This window comes from Muntiacus reevesi, chromosome 8 (genome assembly GCF_963930625.1).
Source record: "Muntiacus reevesi chromosome 8, mMunRee1.1, whole genome shotgun sequence".
Lineage (NCBI taxonomy): Eukaryota > Metazoa > Chordata > Mammalia > Artiodactyla > Cervidae > Muntiacus > Muntiacus reevesi.
In genome coordinates, this window is record NC_089256.1 from 19237693 (window position 1) to 19264700 (window position 27008).

The window sequence follows — 27008 nt, forward strand, 5'->3', positions numbered from 1 at the left end:
GTAAAGCACATTTCAAACCCAATCATCACCTTGTCAAATAGTTTTGAAAAGATAACGTGATAAGTACTAGGGAGCAGGGAAGGACAATTAAAGATGAATGGAAGAATTAGTAAGAGCAAAAGTGCCATTATAAGCATTTAAATTCTAAACTCAATTTCATGCTAGTCACTATGTATAAATAAATCCATCGCTTAGTTAAGTGTTAAAAAGAAGGGGTAAGAGGTACCTGAAAAGACAGTGAGGACCACAAAAAAGGATATAATTTAAGGGATAATTTTGTTGCAGATTACATCACAGTAACTGATTAGAAAAGATTTAACTATTCAAATGGGCATCCCTGGTGGCTCAGCTGGTAGAGAACCCGCCTGCAGTGCGGGAGCCTGGGCTCAGTCCCTGGGTTGGGAAGAGCCCCTGGAGAGGGGACGGCCACCCACTGCACTATTCTGGGCTGCAGAGCCCATGGGGCTGCAAGGAGTTAGACACGACTGAGCGACTTTCACTTCCACACAACTACTCAAATATAAGAAATTTCATTATCCTTATACCTAATTCTCCTGTAAATCAAACAGCCAGTAGTGAGCTAAAGAACTACTTTGGATAAAGGAGGCTGCAGAAACTACAATTCTAAAAACTTAATTGTTTCCTCCCTGTCACAGACACTTTTCCTTCAATTACTACAGTTACTAACAAGGGCCTGCCATATGATATATAACTGCAAAGTGACATATAAGCTACACTAATAGGAAGCATAACATATTTACCTAAAAACACACTCACGAATACAAACTCACACTTACTTACCGATCTCCACTGTTACAAAATTGGATGCTATCAACTTTATCCTAAAGAGAGGAGAAAACCAAACACAAAAGAAATCATCTACATAGTTTGTAAACAAAGAAAGAGCCCACCCAGTTTTACAGTTAGAAGCACATTTGGTTTAAAGCAAGAGATCTGCACTTTTGCTGCTTAATCCTGCCATTCAAACATATATTGTATGTTTAAGAGCAAAGAACCTAACTACAAATCAAACCAGACTAAGATACAGCTTTTATCTCAAACATAGATACATAGGGTTTAAAAAGAAAAAACAGCCTGCTTCTAAAATTAAACCTGTATTTACAATTAATTATATCTACAAAATTAATATGGATAGAAAGTGATAAAGTTTAAGTAGCTGAAAACAAGTCGCATTCACTTGATTATGTGCAAAACAAACAAACAAAAATTTCTTTGAAAGTGATTCTGTTTTTTATCAAATAACTTCACAGAACTTCCTTAAGGAGAAAAAGATGACCTGACCGCTGACCAGTACTCCAGAACACTGAGAGTTATCTATCTTATAGTGCACATTAATAAAACAGCATTCTAATTCCATGAGCTTGGTTAAGATAAACAGGCCCAATTCAAACCTAATCCACTCCAATCAACTGTCATAATCAAATGGACCTGAAGCAGAAATAACCACTGTAAAGCATTTGCACAGTAAGATACTGACAGGTGCTGAGCCTGTCAGTATCATCTTTCATCTTTAAATGCAATTCCTCCTCCATTTAAGTTAAAAGTAAAGTCAATAATGGTTATTGAGACTATGTACCAACAAGAATATTAAAAATTTACTTAATTTTACAGCATGAAGACTTACAGTGTGACTTTCAAGTTCTGCGATTTTTTCAGGTGCTTCAAAACCCAAAAAATACATTCTGATTACATGATCAGTACTACCTGTGGCTAGAAACATACCACCTGAAACAAAAATTTTAAATTTTAAAATCCAGTTTGTAACAAATGTCTTAACCAAACTTCTATATTAAGGAAGCTCTCTATGCCAAAAGTAAATTCATCTCAATAGATCCATCTCATTATATAAAGAACTTTTAAAAATTAACATAATATGATGTTATGATTTTTAGAAGAAATTTGTATTTGGTCTTCATCCCTGTTTCTGGCTGAACTCCTAACACCCTTAGAATTTCCTAAGTGAAATGATACTGCTGTCTTGATTTTCATATAACAAACCCATTTCAATCACACCAGACTTTATGTTAATGAGGTAACTTTTGAAAAGCATATGGAAGAAGAACTAGCCATGTGATAGAGATTGGGAGAGAGGGCTGGGAGAGAGCTGAATCCATACTTACGGCCAATGAGTTACCCAACTGTGCCTGTGTGATGAAGCCTCATAAGAAACCCAAAGGGCAAGACTCAGAGAGCTCCAGGTGGATGAACAGGAGGAGATTAGAGAAGAATAGCAGGACTGGAGAGTCCTCCTTCCCAGAGACTTTATCCTAAACATCTCCTCCATCTAGCTATTCCTGAATTATGTTCTTTCATAATAAACCAAAAATCCATTGAGTGAAAGGACTTCTGTCAGCTGCTTCAGCAAATTAACTAAATCCAAGGAAGAAGTTGTGGGAACCTCTGACCTACAGCCCGTCAGCAGAAGCAAGGTGACAACCGGGTCTGAGGCTGGAGGTGGTCTGGGAATCTTGTAGGACTGAGCCCTTATTCTGTGCAGTCTCACACTATTCTCTAGGTAGGCAGTGTCAGAATGGGGTTGAATTGTAGGACACCAAGCTAGTATCAGAGAACTGTTTGGTGGTATTATACCAGGGGGTGGGGGTGGGGGGTGTACACATCAGATGACAATTTTAAAAAGTTAATTCAGTCTGGAAATGTTTACTATCTCCCTCCGTCATACTGGTTGTGAAAAGGACTAAGATGCAGCCACTCCAAAAATGCATGAAAACAGGTTCTGCTCTCTAAATACCTTTACAGTCCTAGGGGATCCTGGTGACTTAGATGGTAAAGAATCTGCCTGCAATGTGGGAGACCTGGGTTCAGTCCCCGGGTCAGGTTCCATCCCTGGGTCAGGAAGGTCTTCTGGAGAAGGAAATGGCAACCCACTCCAGTACTCTTGCTTGGAAAATCCAATGGACAGAATAGCCTGGTGGGCTACAGTCCACGGGATCACAGAGAGTCAGACATGACTAAGTGACTGACACTTACACTCCTAAACATAGCTATGGTATATGAAGTTCACTTGTTCGCATTTTCAGACTTCTATGGGGGAATATCTTTGACATCTCCCCAAAACAAAGGTTATCACACAAGTCCACTGTACAAAAAAAGAGGAATAATTTCACAAGATGTGTGCAAAACAAACCTAAACTCCCCAAAACCAGCAATTCAAAGAAAATCACAATCTTGGTTTATCATATACACGGGGCACATGGCAGAGGAATTGCTCATTTGGACACTTTAAGCGTCCTTTATGACAATTCTCCTAGATCCCTGGCTCTGATTACTATGAAAAATCGAAGAAAGTCAGAATGGGGAAGATAAGAAAAAGGCTAATTAACATCACAGGTTAAATCTAATGAAATGAACATAAGTCATTCACCATCTATCTGATAAAGGCCATTAGTCATAATGTGGTTGCTCAAAAACACTGAAACAAAACTAAGAAAAAAACACTAAAGGTATCTTACCAACACTAAATGAAGAACACAGCATTTGAACACCTGGTCTAGGCTTTTCAGTGAACTTCAGGGGACGTGGACTAGAAAAGAAGAACATGTTGTTTTAAAATACACATTAACATGGTTTAACATACTGGAAGTTTCCATAAGCCTCTTATCCTTATTTCATCAGAGGGCAGACAGAATGAAAACCACAACCACAGAAAATCAGCCAAACTATCACATGAACCACAGCCTTGTCTGATTCAATGAAACTATTAGCCATGCCATGTAGGGCCACCCAAGATGGACAGGTCATGGTGAAGAGTTCTAACAAAATGTGGTCCACTGGAGAAGGGAATGGCAAACCACTTCAGAATTCTTGCTTTGAGAATGCCAAGAAGAGTATGAAAAGGCAAAAACATGTGACACTGAAAGATGAACTCCCCAGGCCGGTAGGTGCCCAATATGCTGCTGGAGAAGAGCGGAGAAATAACTACAAAAAGAATGAAGACACAGTCAAAGCGAAAACAACTCACAGTTGTGGATGTGACTGGTACTGACATAAAGGTCCAATGCTGTGAAGAACAATATTGCATAGGAACCAGAAATGTTAGGTCCATGAATCAAGGCAAACTAGAAGTGGTCAAACAGGAGATGGCAAGAGTGAACATCAACATTTTAGGAAATCAGTGAACAAAAATGGACTGGAATGGGTGAATTTAATTCAGATGACCATTTTATGTACTACTTTGGGCAAGAATCCCTTAGAAGAAATGGAGTAGCCCTCACAGTCAACAGAGTCTGAAATGCAGTACGTGGTTGCAATCTCAAAAATAACAGAATGATCTGTTTCCAAGGCAAACCACTCAATATCACAGTAATCCAAGTCTAAGCCCCAATCACTAACGCTGAAGAAGCTGAAGTTGAATGATTCTATGATGACCTACAAGATCTTCTAAAACTAACACCAAAAGAAGTTGTTTTCATCATAGGGGACTGGAATGCAAAAGCAGGAAGTCAAGAGATACCTGCAGGAACAGGCAAATTTGGCCTTGGAGTACAAAATGAAGCAGGGCAAAGGTTAACAGAGTTTTGCCAAGAGAACGCACTGGTCACAGCAAACACCCTCTTCCAACAACACAAGAGACGACTCTACACATGGATATCACCAGATGGTCAATAACGAAATTAGACTGATTATATTCTTTGCAGCCAAAGGTGGAGAAGCTCTATCGCTTCTCGGCCTTCTGGCTAAGAGGTCAAGTACAAAGATGAAGAAACCCTATCCAGTCAGCAAAAATAAGACTGGGAGCTGACAGTGGCTCAGATCATGAACTCCTTATCACAAAATTCAGACTGAAATTGAAGAAGAGAAAATCACTAGACCATTCAGGTATGACCTAAATCAAATGCCTTACAATTATACAATGTGATAAGTGACAAACAGATTCAAGGGATTAGATCTGATAGAGCACCAAGAACAATGCACAGAGGTTCGTGACATTGTACAGGAGGCAGGGAACAAGAAAAAGAAATGCAAAAAAGGTAAAATGACTGTCCGAGGAGGCCTTACAAATAGCTGAGGAAAGAAGAGAAGCTAAAGGCAAAGGAGAAAAGGAAAGATATACCCATTTGAATGCAAGGTTCCAAAGAACAGCAAGGAGAGATAAAAAAAACTGTCCTCAGTGATCAATGCAAAGAAATAGAGGAAAACAACAGAATAGGAAAGACTAGAGATCTCTTAAAATCAGAGATACCAATGGAACATTTCATGCAAAGATGGACACAATAAAGGACAGAAATGGTATGGACCTAACAAAAGCAGAAGATATTAAGAAGAAGTGACAAGAATACACAGAAGAACTGTACAAAAAAAATCTTAATGATCCCAATAACCACAATAGTGTGATCACTCACCTAGAGCCAGACAACATGGAGTCCAAAGTCAAATGGGCCTTAGGAAGCATCACTACAAACAAAGCTAGTGAAGGTGATGGAATTCCAGCTGAGCTACTTCAAGTCCTAAAAGATGACGCTGTGAAAAGTGCTGTACTCAATAAGTCAGCAAACTGAGAAAATTCAGCAGTGGCCACAGGACTGGTAAAGGTCAGTTTTCATTCCAATCCCAAAGAAGTGCAATGCCAAAGAATGCTCCAACTACCGCACAATTGCACTCATCTCACACACTAGGAAAAGTAATGCTCAAAATTCTCCAAATGAGGCTTCAACAGTAAGTGAACAAAGAACTTCCAGATGTTCAAACGGGACTTAGAAAAGGCAGAGGAACCAGCAATCAAATTGCCAGCATCCACTGGATCACAGGAAAAGCAAGAGAGTTCCAGAAAAACATCTACTTTTGCTTTATTGACTATGCCAAAGCCTTTGACTGTGTGGATCACAACCAACTCTGGAAAATTCTTAAAGAGATGGGAATACCAGAACACCTTTCCTGCCTCCTGAGAAATCTATATGTAGGTCAAGAAACAACAGTTAGAACTGGGCATGAAACAATGGACTGGTTCCAAACTGGGAAAGGAGTACATCAAGGCTGTATATTGTCACCCTGCTTATTTAACTTCCAAGGAGAGGACAGACATCACACGAAATGCCAGGCTGGATGAAGCACAAGCTGGAATCAAGACTGCCGGGAGAAAGATCAATAATCAGATATGCAGAGGACGCCACACTTATGGCAGAAAGTGAAGAAGAACTAAAGAGCCCCTTGATGCAAGTGGAAGAGGAGAGTAAAAAAGTTGGCTTAAAACTCAACATTCAGAAAATGAAGATCATGGCATCCGGTCCCATCACTTCATGGCAAATAGATGGGGAAAAAATGGAAACAATGACAGACTTTATTTTCTTGGGCTCCAAAATCACTGCAGATGGTGATTGCAGCCATAAAATTAAGACATTTGCTCCTTGGAAGAAAAGCTCTGACCAACCTAGATAGCATATTAAAAAGCAGAGACATTACTTTGCCAACAAAGGTCCATCTAGTCAAGGCTATGGTTTTTCCAGTAGTCATGTATGGATGTGAGAGTTGGACCACAAAGAAAGCTGAGCACCGAAGAATTGATGCTTTTGAACTGTGGTGTTGGAGAAGACTCTTGAGAGTCCCTTGGACTGAAAGGAGATCAAACCAGTTAACCCTAAAGGAAATCAATCCCGAATATTCTTTGGAAGGTCTGATGCTGAAGCTGAAACTCCAATACTTTGGCCACCTGATGCGAAGAACTGACTCATTGGGAAAGACCCTGATGCTAGAAAAGACTGAAGACAGGAGATGGGGATGACAGAGAATGAGACTTTTGGATGACATCACCGTCTCAATGGACATGAGTCTGAGCAAGCTCCGGGAGTTGGTGATGAACAGGGAAGCCTGGCATGCTACAGTCCATGGGGTCATCAAGAGTCATACACGACTGAGTGAGTGAACTGAACTGAACCTACTGGCTTTAGGCGAAATTGAAACTGTGATTCAAAAATCTCCCCAAAAACAAAAGCCCAGAACCAGACAGCTTCACAGCTGACTTCTATCAAACATTCAGAGTAGAGCTAATGCCAATCCTTCTGAAACGCTTTCAAATAATTGCAGACGAAGGAACACTTTCAAACTCATTGTATGAATCCACCATCATCATGATACCAAAACCAGACAAAGACATCACAAAAAAAGAAAATTACAAGCCAGTATCACTGATGAACATCAACACAAAAATCCTCAACAAAATTCTAGCAAACAGAATTCAACAACACATTAAAAAGATCATACACCATGATCAAGCAGGGGTTATCCCAGAAATGCAAAGATTCTTCAATAAACACAAATCAATCAATGTGATACACCATATTAACAAACTGAAAGATCAAAAAAAAAAAAACAAACCTGAAAGATCAACACCATATGATAACCTCAACAGATGCAGAAAAACCTCTTGACAACATTCAAAAGCTTATTTTGCCCATTTATGGGCGTAGAACGAACCTACCTCAACATAATAAAGGCTATATACAACAAACCCACAGCAAACATTATTCTCAATGATGAAAAACATTCCCTCTAAGATCAGGAACAAGACAAGGGTGTCCACTTTCACCACTATTATCCAACACAGATTTGGAGGTCTTAGCTATGGCAATCACAGAAGAAAAAGAAATAAAAGGAATCCAGGTTGGAAAAGAAGCAGCAAAACTCACACTGTTTGAAGATGACATCATACTATACATATAAAATCCTGAAGATGCTATCATGAAATTACTACAGCTAATAAGTGAATTTAGTAATGTTGCAGGATACAAACTCAATACCTAGAAATCACTTGCATTCCTATATGCTAACAATGAAAAACAAGAAAGAGAAATTAAGGAATCAATCCCATTTACCATTGCAACAAAAAGAATAAAATACTTAGGAATAAACTTACCTAAGGAGTCAAAAGGCCTGTATACAGAAAACTATGAGACTGATAAAAGAAATCAAAGATGACATTAGCACATGGAGAGATATTCCATGCTCCTAGGCTGAAAGAATCAGTATTGTGAAAATGACTGTACTATCAAATGCAATGTAAAGATTCAGTGCAATCCCTATCACGTTACCAAAGACATTAGTCACAGAATTAGGACAAAAAATTTCACAATTCATATGAAAACACAAAAGACCCCAAACAGCCAAAGCAATCTTGAGAGAGAACAATGGAGCTGGAGATATCAACCTTCCTGACTTCAGACTATACTACAAAGCTACAGTCATCTGGACAGTATGATAAAAAACAGAAATATAGGCCAATGAACAAGACAGAAAGCCCAGAGATCAACCCACGCACCTATGGGCACCTTTTGACAAAGGAAGCAAGAATATACAGTGGGGCAAAGATAGTCTCTTCAATAGTGGTGCTGGAAGAAATGGAGAATGAAGAATTGAAGAATGAAATTAAAACACTTCCTAACACCATACACAAAGATAAACTCAAAATGAATTAAAGACCTAAATGTAACATCAGAAACTATAAAACTCTTAGAGGAAAACATAGGCAGAACACTGTATGACATAAATCACAGCAAGATCCTCTATGACTCACCTCCTACAGTAATGGAAATAAAAACAAAAATAAGTAAGTGGGACCTAATTAAACTTAAAAGCTTCTGCACAGCAAAGAAAACTATTAACAAGGTGAAGAGGACAACCCTCAAAATGGGAGAAAATAATAGCAAATAAAACAACAGACAAAGGATTAATTTCCAAAATACATAAGCAGCTCATTCAACTCAATATCAGATAAACAAACAACCCGATCAAGAAGTGGGGAAAAGACCTACACAAACGTTTCGCCAAAGAAGACATATAGATGGCTAATAACACATGAAAAGATGCTCAACATCACTCTAAATTATTAGAGAAATCTAAATCAAACTACAATGAGATATCACCTCATACCAGTCAGAATGGCCATCATCAAAAAACCCATAAACAATAAACGCTGGAGAGGGCGTGGAGCAAAGGGAACCCTCTTAACACTGCTGGTGGGAATGTCAACTGATACAGCCACGATGGAAGACAGTATGGAGATTCCTTAAAAAAAAAACAAAAAACTAGGAATAAAACTACCATATGACCCAGAAATTCCACTATTAGGCATATAGCCTGAGGAAATCAAAATTGAAAAAGACACATGTACCCCAATGTTCACTCCAGCACTATTTATAATAGCTAGGTCATGAAGTTGCAACATGGATTGTTCATCAACAGATGAATGGATAAAGCAGCTGTGGTACATACATACAGTGGAATATTACTCAGCCATAAAAAGAAACGTATCTGAGTGAACTCTAACAAGGTAGATGAACCTAGATCCTATTATACATAAGTGAAGTAAGTCAGAAAGAGAAAAACAAGTATCGCATATTAATGCATGTAATATGGAATCTAAAAAGATGGTGCTGAAGAACCTATATGCAGGGCGGCAAGGGAGACACAGAGACCGAGAGCAGACTTACTGACACGGGCTGGGGAGGGGGAAGAAGAGGGTGGGATGAACGGAGAGCAGCACTGAAACATATGCACTACCACATGTAAAACAGTTATGGGGATTTGCTGCATGACTCGGGGAGCTCAAACCAGGGCTCTGAAAAACCGAGAGGGGTGGGGACGGGAGGTGGACGGGAGGCTCACGAGGGAGGGGACTGATATATGTATCACATGTCTATGGCCGGCTGATTCATGCTGATGTATGGCAGGAAGTTAAAACAATGTTTTAAAGCAATTATTCTTCAATTAAGAATAAATTTTTTAAAAAGATAACAGCTTTAATCTAGCATACATAAATGTTGTCATCTTACTTCTGTAGTACCTCATCGTATACCAAGTATTTCCACAAACGCTGTTATAGGTGGGTGGATGTGAGAGGACTGTCTAACCCCCAAACTTACACGGATCCTAGTACACAGAAAGAGCAAGCCCACTAACCACTGTTCTGTAACTGAGGTGATTAAAGCTCAGAGAGTGTAAGAGAACCCATTATCAAGGCCACAGAACAGGCTCTAAAACCACCAGATGATAGCATGCGCCAAAGGAAAAAGAAAGCAAGCTGCATATCTAACATTAAATTTTTAGCAGCCACATCTTAAGTAAAAAGATAAAATTAGTTTTAATCCGTTTAGCCCAATATATCCAAAATACCACAACAATGTTAATAAAACTTTAATGAGAATTTGAATTGCTTTCATAGTATATCCTTTAACTCTTCCATAGCATACTGGACACTTATAATAGATCTCAATTTGAAAAGTTTTCATCAAAAATACTTGATCTGTACTGAGATTTCATGAAACTTCTAGTTGAAAAACTAATTCACATACTCAAGTTGTTCAAAATATGCTTAAAAGTTCTATAATTACTGAATCATATCTGTTAAAAATTTAATAATTCGATTTCCTCAATTGCACCAGCCACAACCAAAGTGTTCAACAGAGATGTGTGGCTAAGTGGGGTACCATAATGGGCAGTGTAGGGCTATATAATCCAGGTCTGATTCTTAAATAATTCCTGCCTAAATTTCTGCCTATGCATATAATTATGTATATTTCTAACATTTTTCAAAATATTTCACATACTATCACTTTTTCAAAAACATGTGACCACTAAGAGAGAATGGCTCTGCCCCTTTAACATACCCAAATATCTAAATGGTACAGTGTAAACAGCAGTCAATATGGTACATGAACTGTATCCATCAAAAATTAAGTTCAAAAGTAAAAAGGCAAATCACAATACATAATTTCTCTTTATAATCAGATTTCATTTTTAGACTAAACTGCAACATCATGAAAAAAGAAAAAACTTACTAAACAATTACAGCCACTTACCTGAATTTCAAGGATTCTAAATCCCACTGCCAAAAACAAACTGTCCCATCAGCACCAGTGGAAACCATGTATCTTTGCGAGCCTTTCGCCATGGGGCTGAACTAAAAAGGAATAAAAACATTTACAAATCAGTTTCCTGAGCTGCCACTAACATTACACTTTAAGTTTTTCAAAGTTAGTTTCAATTGACACTTTGAGTAACATGCAAGAAATCCAAAATACAGGTGACACTACAGTGAGAACTCATAACCAATTAAAAAAAAGGAAAATCAATCTCTAATTTATAAATATAATGTGATCTCAATAAAAGATTATTTTGGAAATGAATAAGAACAGTCAGAAAAACTTTTGTGAAGAGAAAGTAAAGATCTAGTCCTGTTGCTGTAAGACCTAACACAAAGCCTCAATAATTAAAACTATGGGGCACAGTATGTACATTATGACAGAAAGACCAACGGAAAACTGTGAAGTCCAAACTGGACCCTAATGCACAGGACATACAACAAAGGAGCCATCTCAGTCAGGCGGGGAAACGATGAACCATAAATGCATAAATGGTAAAGGGACAACTATGCAACAATCTGGGGAAAAATGGATCCAGTCTTCAGACTATAACACAGGATAAATTCCAAGTGATCAACATTTTAAATATTTAAATAACAAAACCATAAAAGTAATATAACAAAAGAATTACATTGTAACTTCAGAGTAGGGTTAACACTTGTGTTTAACAAAGTTCCAACTGTGCTACACAAACAAGCTAGAGAAAGGAAGATCCATTTGGTCCAGAGACATCCAAGGCAGCTTATAAAATAAGAGAGGGAATTATAAGGAAAACAAGAAAAACACACTCAGCAAAGGAGTAAGATGAACAAAACTACAAAAGTGAGAGGGAATGTGGTATGTGATAAAGTAACAGAAAGATCTACACTAATACTGAAGTTAACTCCAAACACATAAGCTCTTATTACTGTCAGTTTAATTCTATATATAATCTAAAACCCTAAGAAATGATATTTGTTGCAGGTAGTCAATGTTTATTTCCATTTACCCATACACATTTTCTTTTTTTTTAATTTTTCTTTCCTTCTTATTACTCCAAGCCTGGGATCACATTCCTTCTCTGCCTGAAGAATACTATTTCAAATTCCCCTTAGTGCTGTCCCATCACTAAGAAACTCTGAATCTATCTGAAAAAGTGTTTATTACACTTCAGTGGATTTTCAGTAGGTTCAGAATTCTTGACCTGCAGTCATTTCCTATCAGCACTCTCAGAAAAGCACTCCTTTGTCTATGAACCTCCACTGCTTCTACTGAGAAGTTGGCCATCAGTCTTGCTCCTTCGGTATTTTCTGCTCTGATTACTTTAAGATTTCTCTTTGTCTTTGGTTTTAAAACTTTTATTGTGGGACTTCCCTGGTGGTCCAGTGGCTAAGACTCTGCACTCCCAACACAGGGAGCTCCAGGTTTGATCCCTGGTCAGGGAACTAGATCCCACATGCTACAATTTAGACCCACACCAGTTAAATAAACATTAAAAAAAAAAAAAAAAAACACCTTTTATTGTGATTCCATAGTTGTAGTTTTCTGTATATTTACTCTGTTCAGGAACCTTAGCGTTTCTTCAATCTGTGGCTTTATTTCTTTAGTGTACTTTGCAAACTTCTCAGCTATTATCACTACAAACACAGCTTTTGCTTCATTCTCTCCTTCAGGAATTCCAGTTACACATATGGTACATATATATGTATACACATGTGGAATCTTTTCAGCATTTCCTCTCTATTAACCTCTTTTGGTACATTCTAAACTCTTCACTCGGTACTTCCATTTGTTTCTTTTCTCTGGCCTCATTGCCAACTCATTAATTCTCTCTTTGATTTCCTTAGGAGAATCTAGTCTGCTGTTAAAACCATCTACTGAACTACTAAATTCAGTCGTATGCTTCAGTTCTCAAACTTCCTTTTTACTAATCCTAGTACTCTGATGAAATTTCATCAATAGCTGATTTTACTATGCATGGATATTTCCAAGATATATCCTCCCCAACCCTACAAGTCTGTCAAAATGTCTGCCAAGCTTTTCAGTCACCTATCAAACTGCTAAATGCCTTCAAATTCAAGCTTCCTCCCTCTGGGCTTTCCATATCTTGGCTACATAATTTCTATGTTAGTGCTTTGTGAAATGGAATGGAAATGGAAACAATGACAGTCTTTATTTTCTTGGGCTCCAAAATCACTGCAGATGGAGACTGCAGCCATGAAATTAAAAAGACGCTTGCTCCTTGGAAGAAAAGCTATGACCAACCTAGCATATTAAAAAGCAGAGACATTAACTTTGCCAACAAAGGTCCATCTAGTCAACGCTATGGTTTTTCCAGAAGTAATATATGGATGTGCGAGTTGGACCACAAAGAAAGCTGAGCACTGAAGAATTGATGCTTTTGAACTGTGGTGTTGAAGAAGACTCTTGAGAGTCCCTTGGACTGCAAGGAGATCAAACCTAAAGGAAATCAGTCCTGAATATTCATTGCAAGGACTGATGCTAAAGCTGAAACTCCAATACTTTGGCCACCTGAGGTGAAGAACTGACTCCTTAGAAACGACTCTGATGCTGGTAAAGATTGAAGGCAGGAGGAAAAGGGGACGACAGAGGATGAGATGGTTGGATGGGATCACCGACTCGATGAACATGAGTTTGAGCCAACTCCAGGAATTGGAGATGGACAAAGCCTGGCATGCTGCAGTCCACGAGGTCGCAAGGAGTCAGACATGACTGAGCAACTGAACTGATTAGTACTCTGGACACTTTTTCACCTTCATCCAACTTTTCTATTAATAGTTTCCAGCTATGCATTATGTTTCTTACTCCTCAAGAATGTTACTTGATACTCTTAAACAAAAGGTTCTAACTCTAATCCAGTTAGTCTAATACTAACACTATTGAGAATGTAAATTATAAGTGATATTGTATACTGCTACCCATGAGAAAGGTTATGTACTGAAATACTGACAGTGATTATTCTAAATGGTAAGATTATGGAAGTTTTCAATATTATTTGCTATTAACTACTGTAATTTTTTTGGCAAACAATATTATCTTTTTTTAATAAAAAAAAAAAGCCATTACTACAATTAGGATGGTTTATACATGCCAGTAACAACAGGGCAAAGAACATGAAAAAGATTAATATATCATGCACTTGTGTTTGAACTTCAGAGTAACCACTAATAAGCACAGATAAGCCTGATGTATAAAAACTTACTACCACACAAGTAAATTTTCTGATATATTTGGTAGGTGATAAATACAGGTGGGCCCCTATTATCAGAACAATGGGGCTTTCATTGAAGACCAGAGCTTCACTCTCACAATGAACAATCCCATAATGGTTTTTTTAAGACAGATATGCTCACCAACTACTTACTATAAATGTTCTTATTTGCTGTGATATTGTCTGTAAGTTCATAACAAACTTTAAAATTTTAAAACCTGTGGAACATAGCGGTGATTTGAATTAATTTTTAATCTATAAAGTCATCTAGAGAACAATATACTCACTGTCAAAAAATAAATAGGCAAACCAAAGATTTTCCTCCAATATTCAAAGTAAAACACAATCCCAATTTTAGTTGTCATCCTTAAAAAACAAGTTTGCAGTCTCTGTTCTTTAAAAATATTGACCACAGGAGTTAAGAAAAGTCACTTTTATCACAGAACTTCACACCAAATCTATTTATAGGCCACTCAGCATATAGCCTGGGTAAATTCACATATGAAAATGAAACCACTTTCCTTGTTTTAATCAAACTCAAATCAGAGGCACCAACATGCCTTAAAAGGCCTTATAAATCATTACCTAATTACTAACAAAACGTAATTTCTAAAAAGTGACTGAATATTACCATTCTTGGAACTAATGGATCTAAGGCAACTACACATACAGAGAGACCACCTGGAAGAGCATATGCATCAAGGTAACCAAGTATCTTTTAATTTCAATCAATGTTCCTCACCTACTTCCAGCATTCTGAATCAAACAAAATCTTAAGCAGTGGGGCCTAGCAATCTGTGTTTTAAACAAAGCCTCCAAGTGACTCTCATACGCATTAAATAAAACTACTACTCTGGACCCAACAACCAACTTACAAGAAACACAAAGAAAGATGTTAATCTACACAAGGATGCAAATGGTACCCAAACTGTGGAAACTCTATAAACCCAATTTCCTCAACAAAGAAACTGCAAAAAAATTGGACAAGATGGTGCAACTTGTTGTAAAATTCTTTTAATGTATAGCAACCAATTGTAAGGTACTGACTTTGGTTCCTAATTCACACAAACTACATAAAATAATGCTATTTATGAAAGAGTTGTGTGCGACTCTTTGCGACACCACAGACAATATAGTCCATGGAATTCTCCAGGCCAGAATACCAGAGTAGGTAGCCTTTCCCTTCTCCAGGGATCTTACCAACCCAGGGACTGAACCCAGGTCTCCCACAATGCATACAGATTCTTTACCAGTTGAGCCACCAGGGAAGCCTATTTATGAAACTTTCTGAAATGTGAACATCAACAAACAAGTGTGATGATAATGCTTTTGGTTGTGTTTTTAATAAAACACAGTAGACATACTGAAGCATTTACAGATGAAATGATATGAAATCTAGCATTTGCTTTAGGTACAAGGTGAAACAGATGAAGAACTGGCCAGGGCTGATGGACACATAAAGGATCATCATACTATTTTGTCTACCATCTATACAGTTCAAAATTAATGTCCACAATAAACAAAAAATATAGCTCAGCTAATTTAATCAACTTATCAAAATCCACAAATTTTAAAGGAGAAAAATTATTAACCTGTCATCATGAGTATATAATTGCCACTCACTCAGTTCAACTGTAAACCTAAAGGAAACAGTAAGTCATTCCAGTAAAACTCTTAACTACACTAGGTATCTATTACATCACCCTTCCAAGATTCATGGAACTCTGATTGATTATATTTTCCTGATTACTAAATTTAAAATAGATCATGTAATTACTAAATATCTTACTATTTCTCATCTCCAAAGATAATGACCATTTAAAGGAAAAGGAGACAGTACACCGATGTGCACACTAAAGGGGGTTTTACCTGTAAAGATGTAATTGACCCCGTGTGTCCTTGGAGCACAGCAACTGGAGCACAGGTTCTCAGGCACCACACTCTAATTATTTTATCACAGCTCCCTGCAGCAATCATTGTATTCTCATAGTTTACTGCCATATCTGAAATTTCTGCAGAATGACCTCTTAATGTGGACAACAGGCGGCCATTGTGTGTTGACCAAATCTTCACCAAACAGTCATCTGAACCCTAAGAAAAAATATACCCCAAGATAAAATGTTAATACAGAAAGTCTTATATTTCATTAAAAAAAAATACCATTCACTTGTCACCCAAATTAAATGTCTGTATCTCCTCCTCTCTTTCCAACTACAGAATACTCTGGGGAAAAAAAAAAAAAAGAATACTCTTCAAATTATGAATCTGATGGCCAAGAACACTTACAATGTTTTTTCCCTTCAAATCAAATAACAAAAAAGATACATTCTTGAAGTTTTCATTTCTATGGCTTAGACCTATTATAAATACTATTTTCTCCAAATTCTCTGCCATATAATAAGTCCAACCAAAGTCCAAGGCTCACCCATTTCAGTTAACAAAGCTAAATGTTTGTTTCCTTCACATTAAGTTAAATAACTTGGTAAGTATTAGTTAGGACACAAGTTGCGTAAGTGGCAATTTCAAAAACAAAAAACAATGGGACTAAAGCCCTCATTTTAAATAACTAAGCAATAGAGTCTCAAATTTATAGTACCATCCAGTATCCATCCATCCAGAAAATATCTGAATATCAACTGTGAATCTCTACAATGGAAAAATGAAATCTAAACTTCTTATCCATCCTAACTTTCCCTTAAAACACTGAAATGTTAAGTTAAACTCCAAAAATTTACATGTAGTTTTATAATAATTATAAAATAATCTTTCAGTCAATTTCCCCAGATCACGAGTAATCAATGTGAATAAGAATCACCTGTAGACATTTGGATTTTGAGGGGAGAGGGTCTTTCTGATTAAGGTAGGGGGATTTTTTGGATTGTTTTTGTTTAATACACACGAGAACCTAATTTAGTAGGTCTAGAATGAGCAAGAGGTAATCCACAAACACCATACAAGGCCTGATTATTTGCTTCAGAATCACAGGGGATACTTAATAAAAATGCAAAAATGCACGGACCCCACACCAGACCAAGTCAAAATTTCTGAGAAAGGGAAAAGACAGGTTTAATTAAGCTTTCCTAGATAATCGTGAGGCACACTAAGTGCTCCAGATGATACCAAATTGACTTTAAAATGGTAACTCACTGTAAAGATTCTATGTCCTGTCCTATCAAATGCTACACAGTAAACAGCAGACAGATGTCCAAGAATCCTCCTGTGCATTTTTATGTGCTGATACATAGCTCCTGGAAATGCTGTGCTAAAAGTGGAACACCCTGTGAGTTGTTTTCCTCGATGGATCTCCACTAGGAAATAAAAACACGAAAATGATTAAGGGGAAGCCAGTATGTGAGAAGCTAAGAAAAACTCCAAAACAATTTCTAGAGGGCCACAAAAATTAACACTTGAGAAAGCCTAACAATGAAGTTTCTTCCCAATTCTGTTCTACCATAAGCACTAGTACAGATTTATTAAATAAGACTGTTTTTCATTACCTTGTATTACTTTTAGTAATAATTTTAGGAAAGCAATTATCTGAGACATTACCAGCACCTTCTTTAAAGTTGTAATACAGCAGTTACAAAGTTGGTCAAGAAATTAAAAAATTATCTTGGGCAACTGAAAAGTCAACCTCACTTACCAAGATTTGGTGGGGAACCATAATTCACCGGCATTTCAGGAGGTCTTCCTCTATGAAGAGCAGCAAAGGCAGAGCCCTTCCAAACTGTGTGCCTGCAGTCTTTAAAATGAATTTTAGATACACATAAAATCTTGAAAGTTAACCCCAAGAAAGATTTTATAGAATACTTACGTATATTGTAATAAACTGTTTATTAAAAGGTTTACCAACTAATATACTTTAACAGAAAAGCCCTAGAGGTTTATTAGACTATTTCTGAAAGAAAAAAAAAAATTTAAGACATCTCAGATACAACAACAACAACTAACATTTGTGTAGCACTTTACAATTTACAAAGTGCTTTCCACATACATCATCTCATTGAATCCTCACAACAACCCTGTGAGGTAGGTATTATCGCCAATTTACAAGTGAGGTAACTGAGGCTCAAAGGTTCCAGGACCTTTAAAGAGATCCGCTGCAAATGACTTGTCAAGATGGACCATAAAACCAGATCTTTTGATTCCAAGTCCTACTCAATGCCAAATGGATTTTTATTTTTCATCACAGAATTACACCATACAATCATTAGTGATAAATGTCTTAATCGCAACTGATTCAATTTTTCCAAAATGGATGTTTTTGTAAGGAAAATTTTATTTTTTTTCATTTATATGAAAATCCTTGACTTTATTTAAATGCTACTGAGTTTAAAATTAATGCTGGCCAATATTACCATGACTTTAATCTCCTTAGTATTGACAAATGGCTTTCCTCTTGTTTTAGGATCAGAGACAATCCTTTACACAAGAGCACATGTAGGACCTGTGAGTCTGAACACTTAATTGTGAAGTTCTATCCCTCTTAGCAAATATACAAAGAAAACTGTCTAACCCCCTCTAGAGGAGATAGCAGCTGAGCACAGAGTATGCTGTGCTAGAAACTAGCTTCTGCACAACTGAAGGAGGAAGGGAAGAAAGGCATTATATAAACCTCCACTGAGCCTCGGGTGCCCCAAACTAACAGGCATATCATGTTTTACAGGAATGAATTCATTACCACTATCATTATCAGTTACAAGGCATCCTCTCGTGTCACTAGTACAAACAGAGAAATATAGTCCCTACCCTAGGACAGCTTGCTGAAGAGCTTCTTCTACAGTCTGCCAGTTCTAAAGCAGTGCTTGTCACAAAACAACATTGAGCTTGACACAAGTAAAGAAAACAGAAGAAAACAGGCTACCCAAGCAACTACTATATAACAACCTAAAACAGAAAGTTACAAGGTGAGTAGAACACAGAAAAAGGAGGAATATGAACAGTTTCCTGATTCGAGCCAGTGTGGCGTGACTAGGCAGAGCACTGAAAAACAACTAACGCTGACAAACCAGTCTGGCATGGAACCAAGAGGAAGGGTTGTTCTTTCTCAGTCAAACTTTACACTGGTGGGGCATCTAAGAGGCAGCATCACAACAGCAACAGATCTTAAAAATCATCGTGAGGGATGAACGTGACGGATACTCAGGATCAGAAGAGCCAACATTCTTGCCCATTAGCAGTTAAGCCACGTTGTATACATAGATCGTATCACATACATATACTCAGTCTAAGTGATTTATACCAAGCTAACAGAAAAACAGCAATTCCAAACATTTTGCTACCACACAATTTTGCAAAAAATTAAACTGGTGGAAAAAGAACCATGCAATTGTACATTTTTGGTGCTCATTTTCAAAATGCTACCAAATTTAGAAAATCACTTCCCCTTATAACAAAGGGCTTGCAGAATCTAAATATCAAATGAAATACTCTAGCATTTAAAGAGTTTATTAGACACATACAATTACATTCAATGAAGTTATAAGTGAGCTACAAAATGGAAAATTAAGAACTCACATTGATAAAACCTCAAACACATCTCAGAATAAATTCAAGCTTTTGAGCTTAACATCTATACCTTTATCATTTTTTAAAATGCAGAAGGACCCATTAAACACTGACGTAATAGAATTCAATGCCTAGGCTAAATGCAGAGAATTTTATAGTCCACAGCATGGTTTTTAGTTACATATCACCTTTCTTCCACAATGCTTACATTACTTCACAATTATAGTAATTATTAAGCTAGTAATACAAAGCAGAACACTTCTTCAAATTAAGGTACCTTTTGCTGTACGTAGCAAAGACTGCCTTCCTGCCCCAAGTAAAGAAGTGACTCTTGAAATGCTGGGTGGGATCTCTTTATCCAGCATGGGACCGATGCGCTGGCAGATTTGCAACAGATGGTCAGGAGCCACATGCTTATTGGATAAGACCTGATTGGAGAGCAAGTTTTGAAAACAACATTTTTTACAAGAGTTTCAAAAAAACAAATACTTAGGGACAAGTCTGACAAAACATGTGAGAAACATATACAAAGAAAACCACAAAATGCTGCTGTGAGAAATTAAAAAACAAAATAAGCAGTAAATTAATCTACAGATTCAAAGTCATCCCAACCAAAATCCCAGTAGGCTTTTTTTCATTGTTAGAAATTGAAAATTTTATTCTAAAATGTATATGCAAACAGCTTAGAAAAGCCAAAGCAGCTTTGAAAAAGAGCAAAGTTGAGGACTAACCACTTGATTTCAGGACCTGTTATATAAGAACAATTGATTTTTAGCAAAGGTGCAGAAAAGAAAAGATAAATCTTTTCAAACTTGGTGTCAAAACAAGGGAATACCCATTTGTCAAACTAATTATAATAATAATGAAAGTGTTAGTTGCTTAGTCATGTCCAACTCTTTGCGACCCCATAGTTTGTAGCCACCAGGCTCCACTGTTCATGAAATTCTCCAGGCAAGAATAATGGGGTGGGTAGCCATTCCCTTCTCCAGGGGATCTTCCCAAACCAGGGATCAAACCCGGGTCTTCGCACTGGAGGCAGATTCTTTACCATCTGAGCCACCAGGTAATTAACTTTAATACGTACATAACACCATAAACAAAAATTATCTCAAGACATATCATAGATCTAAATGTATCATCTAAAACTGTAAAATCTATAAAAGAAAACTATAGAGAAAAATCTTTATGACCTGACATTAAGCAAAGATTTTGAAAATGACACCAAAATCAAAATCCACAAAACAACAGATAAAGTATACTTCACCAAAACAACCTCTGGTTTTTCAACAGATATTGTTAAGAGGATGAAAAGACAACCACAGGCTGAAAGAAAATATTTGCAAAGTATGTATCTGATAAAGGACTCATATCCAAAATACATAAAGAACTATCAAGACAATAAATTTTTAAAAACCTAATTTTTAAGAATGGTTTGACTATATACCTCACCAAAGAAGATATACAGATGGCAAAAAAACACATGAAAAGATGCTCAACATCACTGGTAATAGATGAAATACAAATTAAAACCATAATGAGATATCACATCTATTAAAAAAGCTAAAATTTTAAAAACTGACCAGACCAAGATCACAAGAATGTAGAGAAACTGCTGGTGGAAAGGGAAAATAATACAATCACTTTGGAAAACAGTAGGGTAGTGTCTTTAATATGACACATACATAACCATTTTACCCAGCTATAATACTCGTAGATGTTTACAGAAGAAAAAAGGAAGCATATGTTCACATTAAGGTTTGCACATGAATGTTCTTGAACAGCTTTCTTCTCAAGAGCCCCAAGTGAACACAATTCAAATGTCCATTAACGGGTGAATGACTAGACACATTACTGTGTCTGTACAATGGAATACTACTCAGCAATAAGGAAATTTAGTAACACAAATAAATGGATGAATCTCAAAATAACTGTGGAAAGAATCCAGAAAAAGAGAACAGGCTGTATAATTTCATTTATATAAAACTCCAGAAAATGCAAATTAACTTATAGTTACAGAAAGCAGGTCACAGGTTACTGGGGGTTGGGAGAGAAGCAGAAGGAATTATGAAGAGGAAACCTTTAAGTGTAAGAGGTATGTTCACTATCTTCACTGTGGTGATGGGTTCATGGGTGTAACACATCTAAATCTATCACTCAAACACTTTATATGCAGTTTACTCTGTCAATTATATCTAAAAAAAAAAAAAACAAAAAACCTAATGTTACCTGATATGATTTGGCATAAATTTTAACACTTCATCCCAAGGGCTCCTCAATCATGTTGCTACCAGCATTGAGGAAGTTCTGACAAAATATCACTGTAGGATTGTCCCCACATTCAAGACACACAGTATCTCTGCTCCCTTCCATTAATGCCAAAAATATTCCCCACGCCATTCTGACACCAACAATGCTCCACATTATTTCCAAACTCCTTGAGAAACACCACTCCAAAAAAAAATTGAAACCAACTTCTATTAATAAATCTCTTTTGGCTCTGAATCAAGAATTCAACGTAAAATAAATTTGGATTCAAAATAAAGTTTTTGGTTCATAAACCCTGGTGACATCTTCAATTTTCCAACCTGATTTAACATTTCCCACCATAATAGATATTCCAAGGCAAATCTCAAAAGATATTATCAGAGCTCAGATAGACCTCAAAAAAGCATTCGATACACTTAGCCCTCTGCTGTGAAGTGTCAGTACGTAAAAGTTCAAGAACTGTTGCAAATATTAGCTCATCATAAGAGTGGAAAGGAAGACAGAAGGAACTAGAAGGTAATTCCAACAGGATCAAGAAAATCAAAGATCTAAGACCTTGTCAGTAAAGAAAACCTGAAAACAAAAACCCTATTAAAGCAATTGTACTGAGTGACCTGAACAACATAAGGATTAAATATCCTATGGGTTAAATATTTAAGATAAAATGACTGTGGGCAATGGCAACATGACCTCGATAAGGTGGAAAATCACACCTCTCTAATAGTTCTCTTTAAGGTTTCCACTATTTAGGCAGATGTATGTGTTAGTCTCTCAGTCCCGTCCAGCTACTTGTGACCCCATGGTCTGCAGGCCACCAGCCTCCTCTGTCCATGGGATTCTCCAGGCAAGAATACTGGAGTGGGTTGCCACTTCCTTCTCCAGGGGATCTTCCCGACCTAAGAATCAAACCCAGTCTTCTGCATCGCAAGCAGATTCTTTATCTTCTGAGCCACCAGGGTAGCCCATTTAGGTGCCAGAGAACTCTTAACTATATACACAACCAACTCTATCTGAGTTGAATGGAGACTTGTTTTTGAAGATCAGCTAAAAAGCTATGGATAAAAAAAAAATTCTCCAGAGAGAAAAGGTATGGATAGAAAATTTTAAACAGATTGTTTCCCAGTGGTAGAATCTTATTTTCTCTCAAGTGATATGGAAAAAGAGCTTTACAAACACGCAGTAAAAGACTGCCTGTGTTGAAGAAGCAATAAAACTGATCATTAAAATAATAGGCAAGTGGATCTAGATAAACTCCTTATAGAAGTATGGACTCTATATGGCAGTTATTAATTCTCATGAAGAGAATTACAGATTCTCTGCATTTTTTCTGAGGATTCTAACGTAACCAAATCAAAATAATAATAATAACCAGAGATCTGGCGTGGGGGGGACATCCTATTCTCATACAAAATAAGATGTATCTGAAAAATAATATGGTCCAATATAGACCAAAAAAAAAATAAACAGTCCTGAATTTTTAAAAATATATTGATAAAAATTAATATAATAAGTAACAAATAGGTAATTTTCCTTTAATATTTTCAAGTCCTAGACAAGAGCATGGGTAACAGTTTCTAACGAGAGCTTCAATCAGTAAATCAGTCATACAAGGTTCTCAGGAGTCAGGCCAGAAACCAAGTCCCTCCAATGGTCCAACAGCCAATCCCTCTACCATCTTGTTCATTGTAGCCATATTCAGCTTCAGGAAGTTTATCAGCCACAACCCTAGAATCACTGTGTCATTATCACCAAGTTCTGGTCATAAGCCTCTTCAAGCCCTGGGTAGCAGTTAGAGAAAGTGGGAGTAGAGTCTAGATAACCTAATTGGAAAATTATGGGGGAAAAAAGCTTGTTCTGTAAAGTTTGGGATGCTGTAATCTAACCAGGACCTAAAATGAATATTCAATATCTTAAAGATGTACCTGTCTGACCGTTACCTTTCCCTCAAAGTATCTTAAGCTACATCCAAAAATTCTGCAATGGAAAATGAATGAGTAAACTACTGTAACTCCTGTAACTGAAAATTACAGTACAACAATGAAACACAAGTGACAGGAAGCCCTGCCTTTTACACAAAATACAAAATTTGGTGTCTTCCTTGCTTAAGAAATTCTCCTCAGCTTCTGATGACAGACCTTATTCTTTATTTAAAAAGTGCAAGTTTAGTATCAATAGCAGAATATTACCACAGAAGAGGAAAAAAGAGCTTAACAGTATAGACAAAAGGACCTACGCAGAGAAATGTTCTAGTGCTGGCGTGAGACCTTCATGTAAAAGCACTTCAGTGCGTTTTAACTACAGAAAGTTAACTAGCTCTAGCTTCTCAGAGCAGTGACTGCTTGCTTACCCAACAGCTATCACCTCCCCACTTCAGCATTACCTCACTTTTCCAGATTCTTTCATAACCAAGAGACCACATGATCTAGTTCTGGCCAATGAAACTGAGAAGCAATCTCCTGAGGCAAGGGAACATTCCTGGAAAAATTGTCCTCCCTATAAAATAGTCATAGGAAGAAAGAATTCTTCCCTCCCAGCATTTCTAGGGTATGATGACAAGAACTGCAAAAAACCATCCAGCAACGTAAAAACTGAGAGTCTGAGGTAAAAAGACCAAAATGGCAAGGACTGACTCTAGTGATACCATTAGACCCCTACATCAATTCTATTTATAGACATGTAAGAAACCATTGTAGATCTTTATTGTTATTTAAGTCACTGCTTCTCAGCAAATATATTTGATAAGTCTATCGTGCCACATGCAATCTCACCAATCCTAACAGCATGTTTACCAATCCGAGTATCTGTAACAAAGTAATCCACCAACCATCTCAATCAAGCCAGGCTTGCCTAGAAAATGCTATTAATGCTGACTGCTATGTTAAACAAGAGATACAGCCTTAGCTAGCATTTTTATGCAATCTATTAATATCATTTTCATCCTCCCTTAGCAAAACAATGACCCCTCTTTCTAGACCATTTAAGCTTTTCCAAATTACAAACTACTCAGGAGAAAAAAAATCTAACATTTTTGATATTGTCTGCTTGTTTGGGATTGAACCCTGGCCCTGAGAGTGAAAGTCCTAACCAGTGGACTGCCAGGGAATTTCCATAAGATACCTGATTTTCTTGATTAAGAGAGTTCTTTTGCTGTTTCTAGACCTATCATCAGATCATCTGACAAGAGTAAAATACAGAAAGCAAAATTCTCAGGGACTTTATCCATAAATCAACTGGCTTCTGAAGCTTCTTGAAATTTGTGTGCATTAGTCTTGTCTGACTCTGTGGACCCCATGAACCGTAGCCTGCCAGGTTCCTCTGTCCATGGGATTCTCAGGCAAGAATACTGGAATGAGTAGCCATGCCCTCCTCCAGGAGATCTTCCCAACCCAGGGATTGAACTAGCGTCTCTTAAGTCTCCTGCATTAGCAGGTGGGAACTAGTGCCAGCACCATCTGGGAAGCCGCATTTTGAGATTTCTGCTGTATCCAATCACGATAACAGAATTTTCTAAGCTGAGTATGACCAAAACATGGACTTATTAAAGTCTGAATCCTATATGGAACTTAATAAAGAGATAAATATCCACTCCCCCCTCAAAAAAACTTCATTTTTAAAAATGTTTAACAAGATGGTATCACTGGGTTGGCCAAAAAGTTCATTCGTTTTCAGTTACAATGGCTTTCATAGCACTTAGTTGTCTTAACTTCATTCGAAGTTATTTTGTTAGATTGTCTTGTGACAACTGTCATATCAGCATACATTAAAATAAAAAACTTATTGAAAATGGTGAATTTTTGTGTAGCCATTTTAAAATTGAAGCTAGGGGGGAAAATCAACATTTTTGGCATATTATGCTTTATTATTTCAAGAAATGTAAAAACCCAACACAAAAGACTTGTGCAGTGTATGGAGAAGGTGCTGTGACTGATCCCAAACATGTCAAAAGTGGTTTGTGAAGTTTTGTGCTGGAGGTTTCTCACTGGATGATGCTCCATGGTCAGGCAGACCAGATGAAGTTGATAACAATCAAAGCGAGACACTGAGAATAGTTATACGATGAGGCAGTCAGCCAACATACTCAAAATATCCAAATCAAGACTTCCCGGTAGCACAGTGGATAAGAATCTGCCTGCCAATGCAGGGGACATGGCTTTGATCCCTGGTCCAGAAGATTTCACATGCTGTGGAGCAAGTAAGCCCATGTGCCACAATTTCTGAGCCTGCGCTCTAGAGCCTCAACGACTGAGCCCAAGTGCCACAACTACTGAAGCCCGAGCACCTAGATCCTGTGCTCTGCAACAAGAAAAGCCACCGCAATAAAAAGCCTGCATACCACAGTGAAGAACAGCCCCCACTTACCACAACTAGAGAAAATCCTCGAGTTAGCAATGAAAACCAAAATTAAATAAATAAAAAATTTAAATATCCAAATCAAGTGCTGAAAATCATTTGCACCCACTTGGTCATGTTCATTGCTTTGATATTTGGGTGCCACATAAGCTAAGCAAAGAAAACTTTCTTGACTGCATTTCTGCATGTGAATCTCTACTTAAACATAATGAAAAGTTATTTTTTAAAGCAAATTGTGACAAGCGATGAAAAGTGACTATTTTGCAATCATGTGAAATGGAAGAGATTATGGGGTAAGCAAAATGAACCACCACCAACCATATCAAAGGCTGGTCTTCATCCAAAGAAAGTGATGCTGTGTACATGGTGAGACTGGAAGGGAGTCCTCTATTATGAGCTCCTTCCAGAAAACCTAATGATTAGTTCTGATTAGACCAACTGAAAGCAGTATTCATCGAAAAGCGTCTGGAATTAGACAACAAAAAAATGCATAATTTTCCATCACGATAACACAAGACCCATGTTTTTTGATGACCAGACGAAAACTGTTACAGCTTGGCTGGGAAGCTCTGATTTATCTGCTATATTCAGACACTGCACCTTTGGATGGTCTTTTCAAAATTCTCTTAATGAAAAAAAATTCAATTCCCTGGAGACCGTAAAAGGCCACTGGAATAGTTCTTTGTTCAAAAAGATTAAAAAAAAAAAATCGAGGAAGATAGAATTATGAAGTTGCCTGAAAAAAGGCAGAAGGTAGTGGAACAAAATGGTGAACATGCTCA

General features: G+C 37.2%; 1 protein-coding gene across 2 annotated transcripts in view; it reads right to left on the reverse strand.

The window, feature by feature from the left end:
• Positions 1-27008, reverse strand: part of BRWD1 (bromodomain and WD repeat domain containing 1) — a 123926-nt gene that overhangs the window by 84997 nt on the left and 11921 nt on the right. For both annotated transcript variants that reach the window (XM_065942844.1, XM_065942845.1), the window contains exons 5-12: positions 19889-20039; positions 17747-17845; positions 17251-17411; positions 15973-16194; positions 10830-10930; positions 3492-3562; positions 1646-1746; positions 802-842 (exon numbers count right to left, since the gene is read on the reverse strand). In XM_065942844.1, the coding sequence (XP_065798916.1) occupies positions 802-842; positions 1646-1746; positions 3492-3562; positions 10830-10930; positions 15973-16194; positions 17251-17411; positions 17747-17845; positions 19889-20039 (947 nt within the window). The remainder of the gene's footprint in view (positions 1-801; positions 843-1645; positions 1747-3491; positions 3563-10829; positions 10931-15972; positions 16195-17250; positions 17412-17746; positions 17846-19888; positions 20040-27008) is intronic.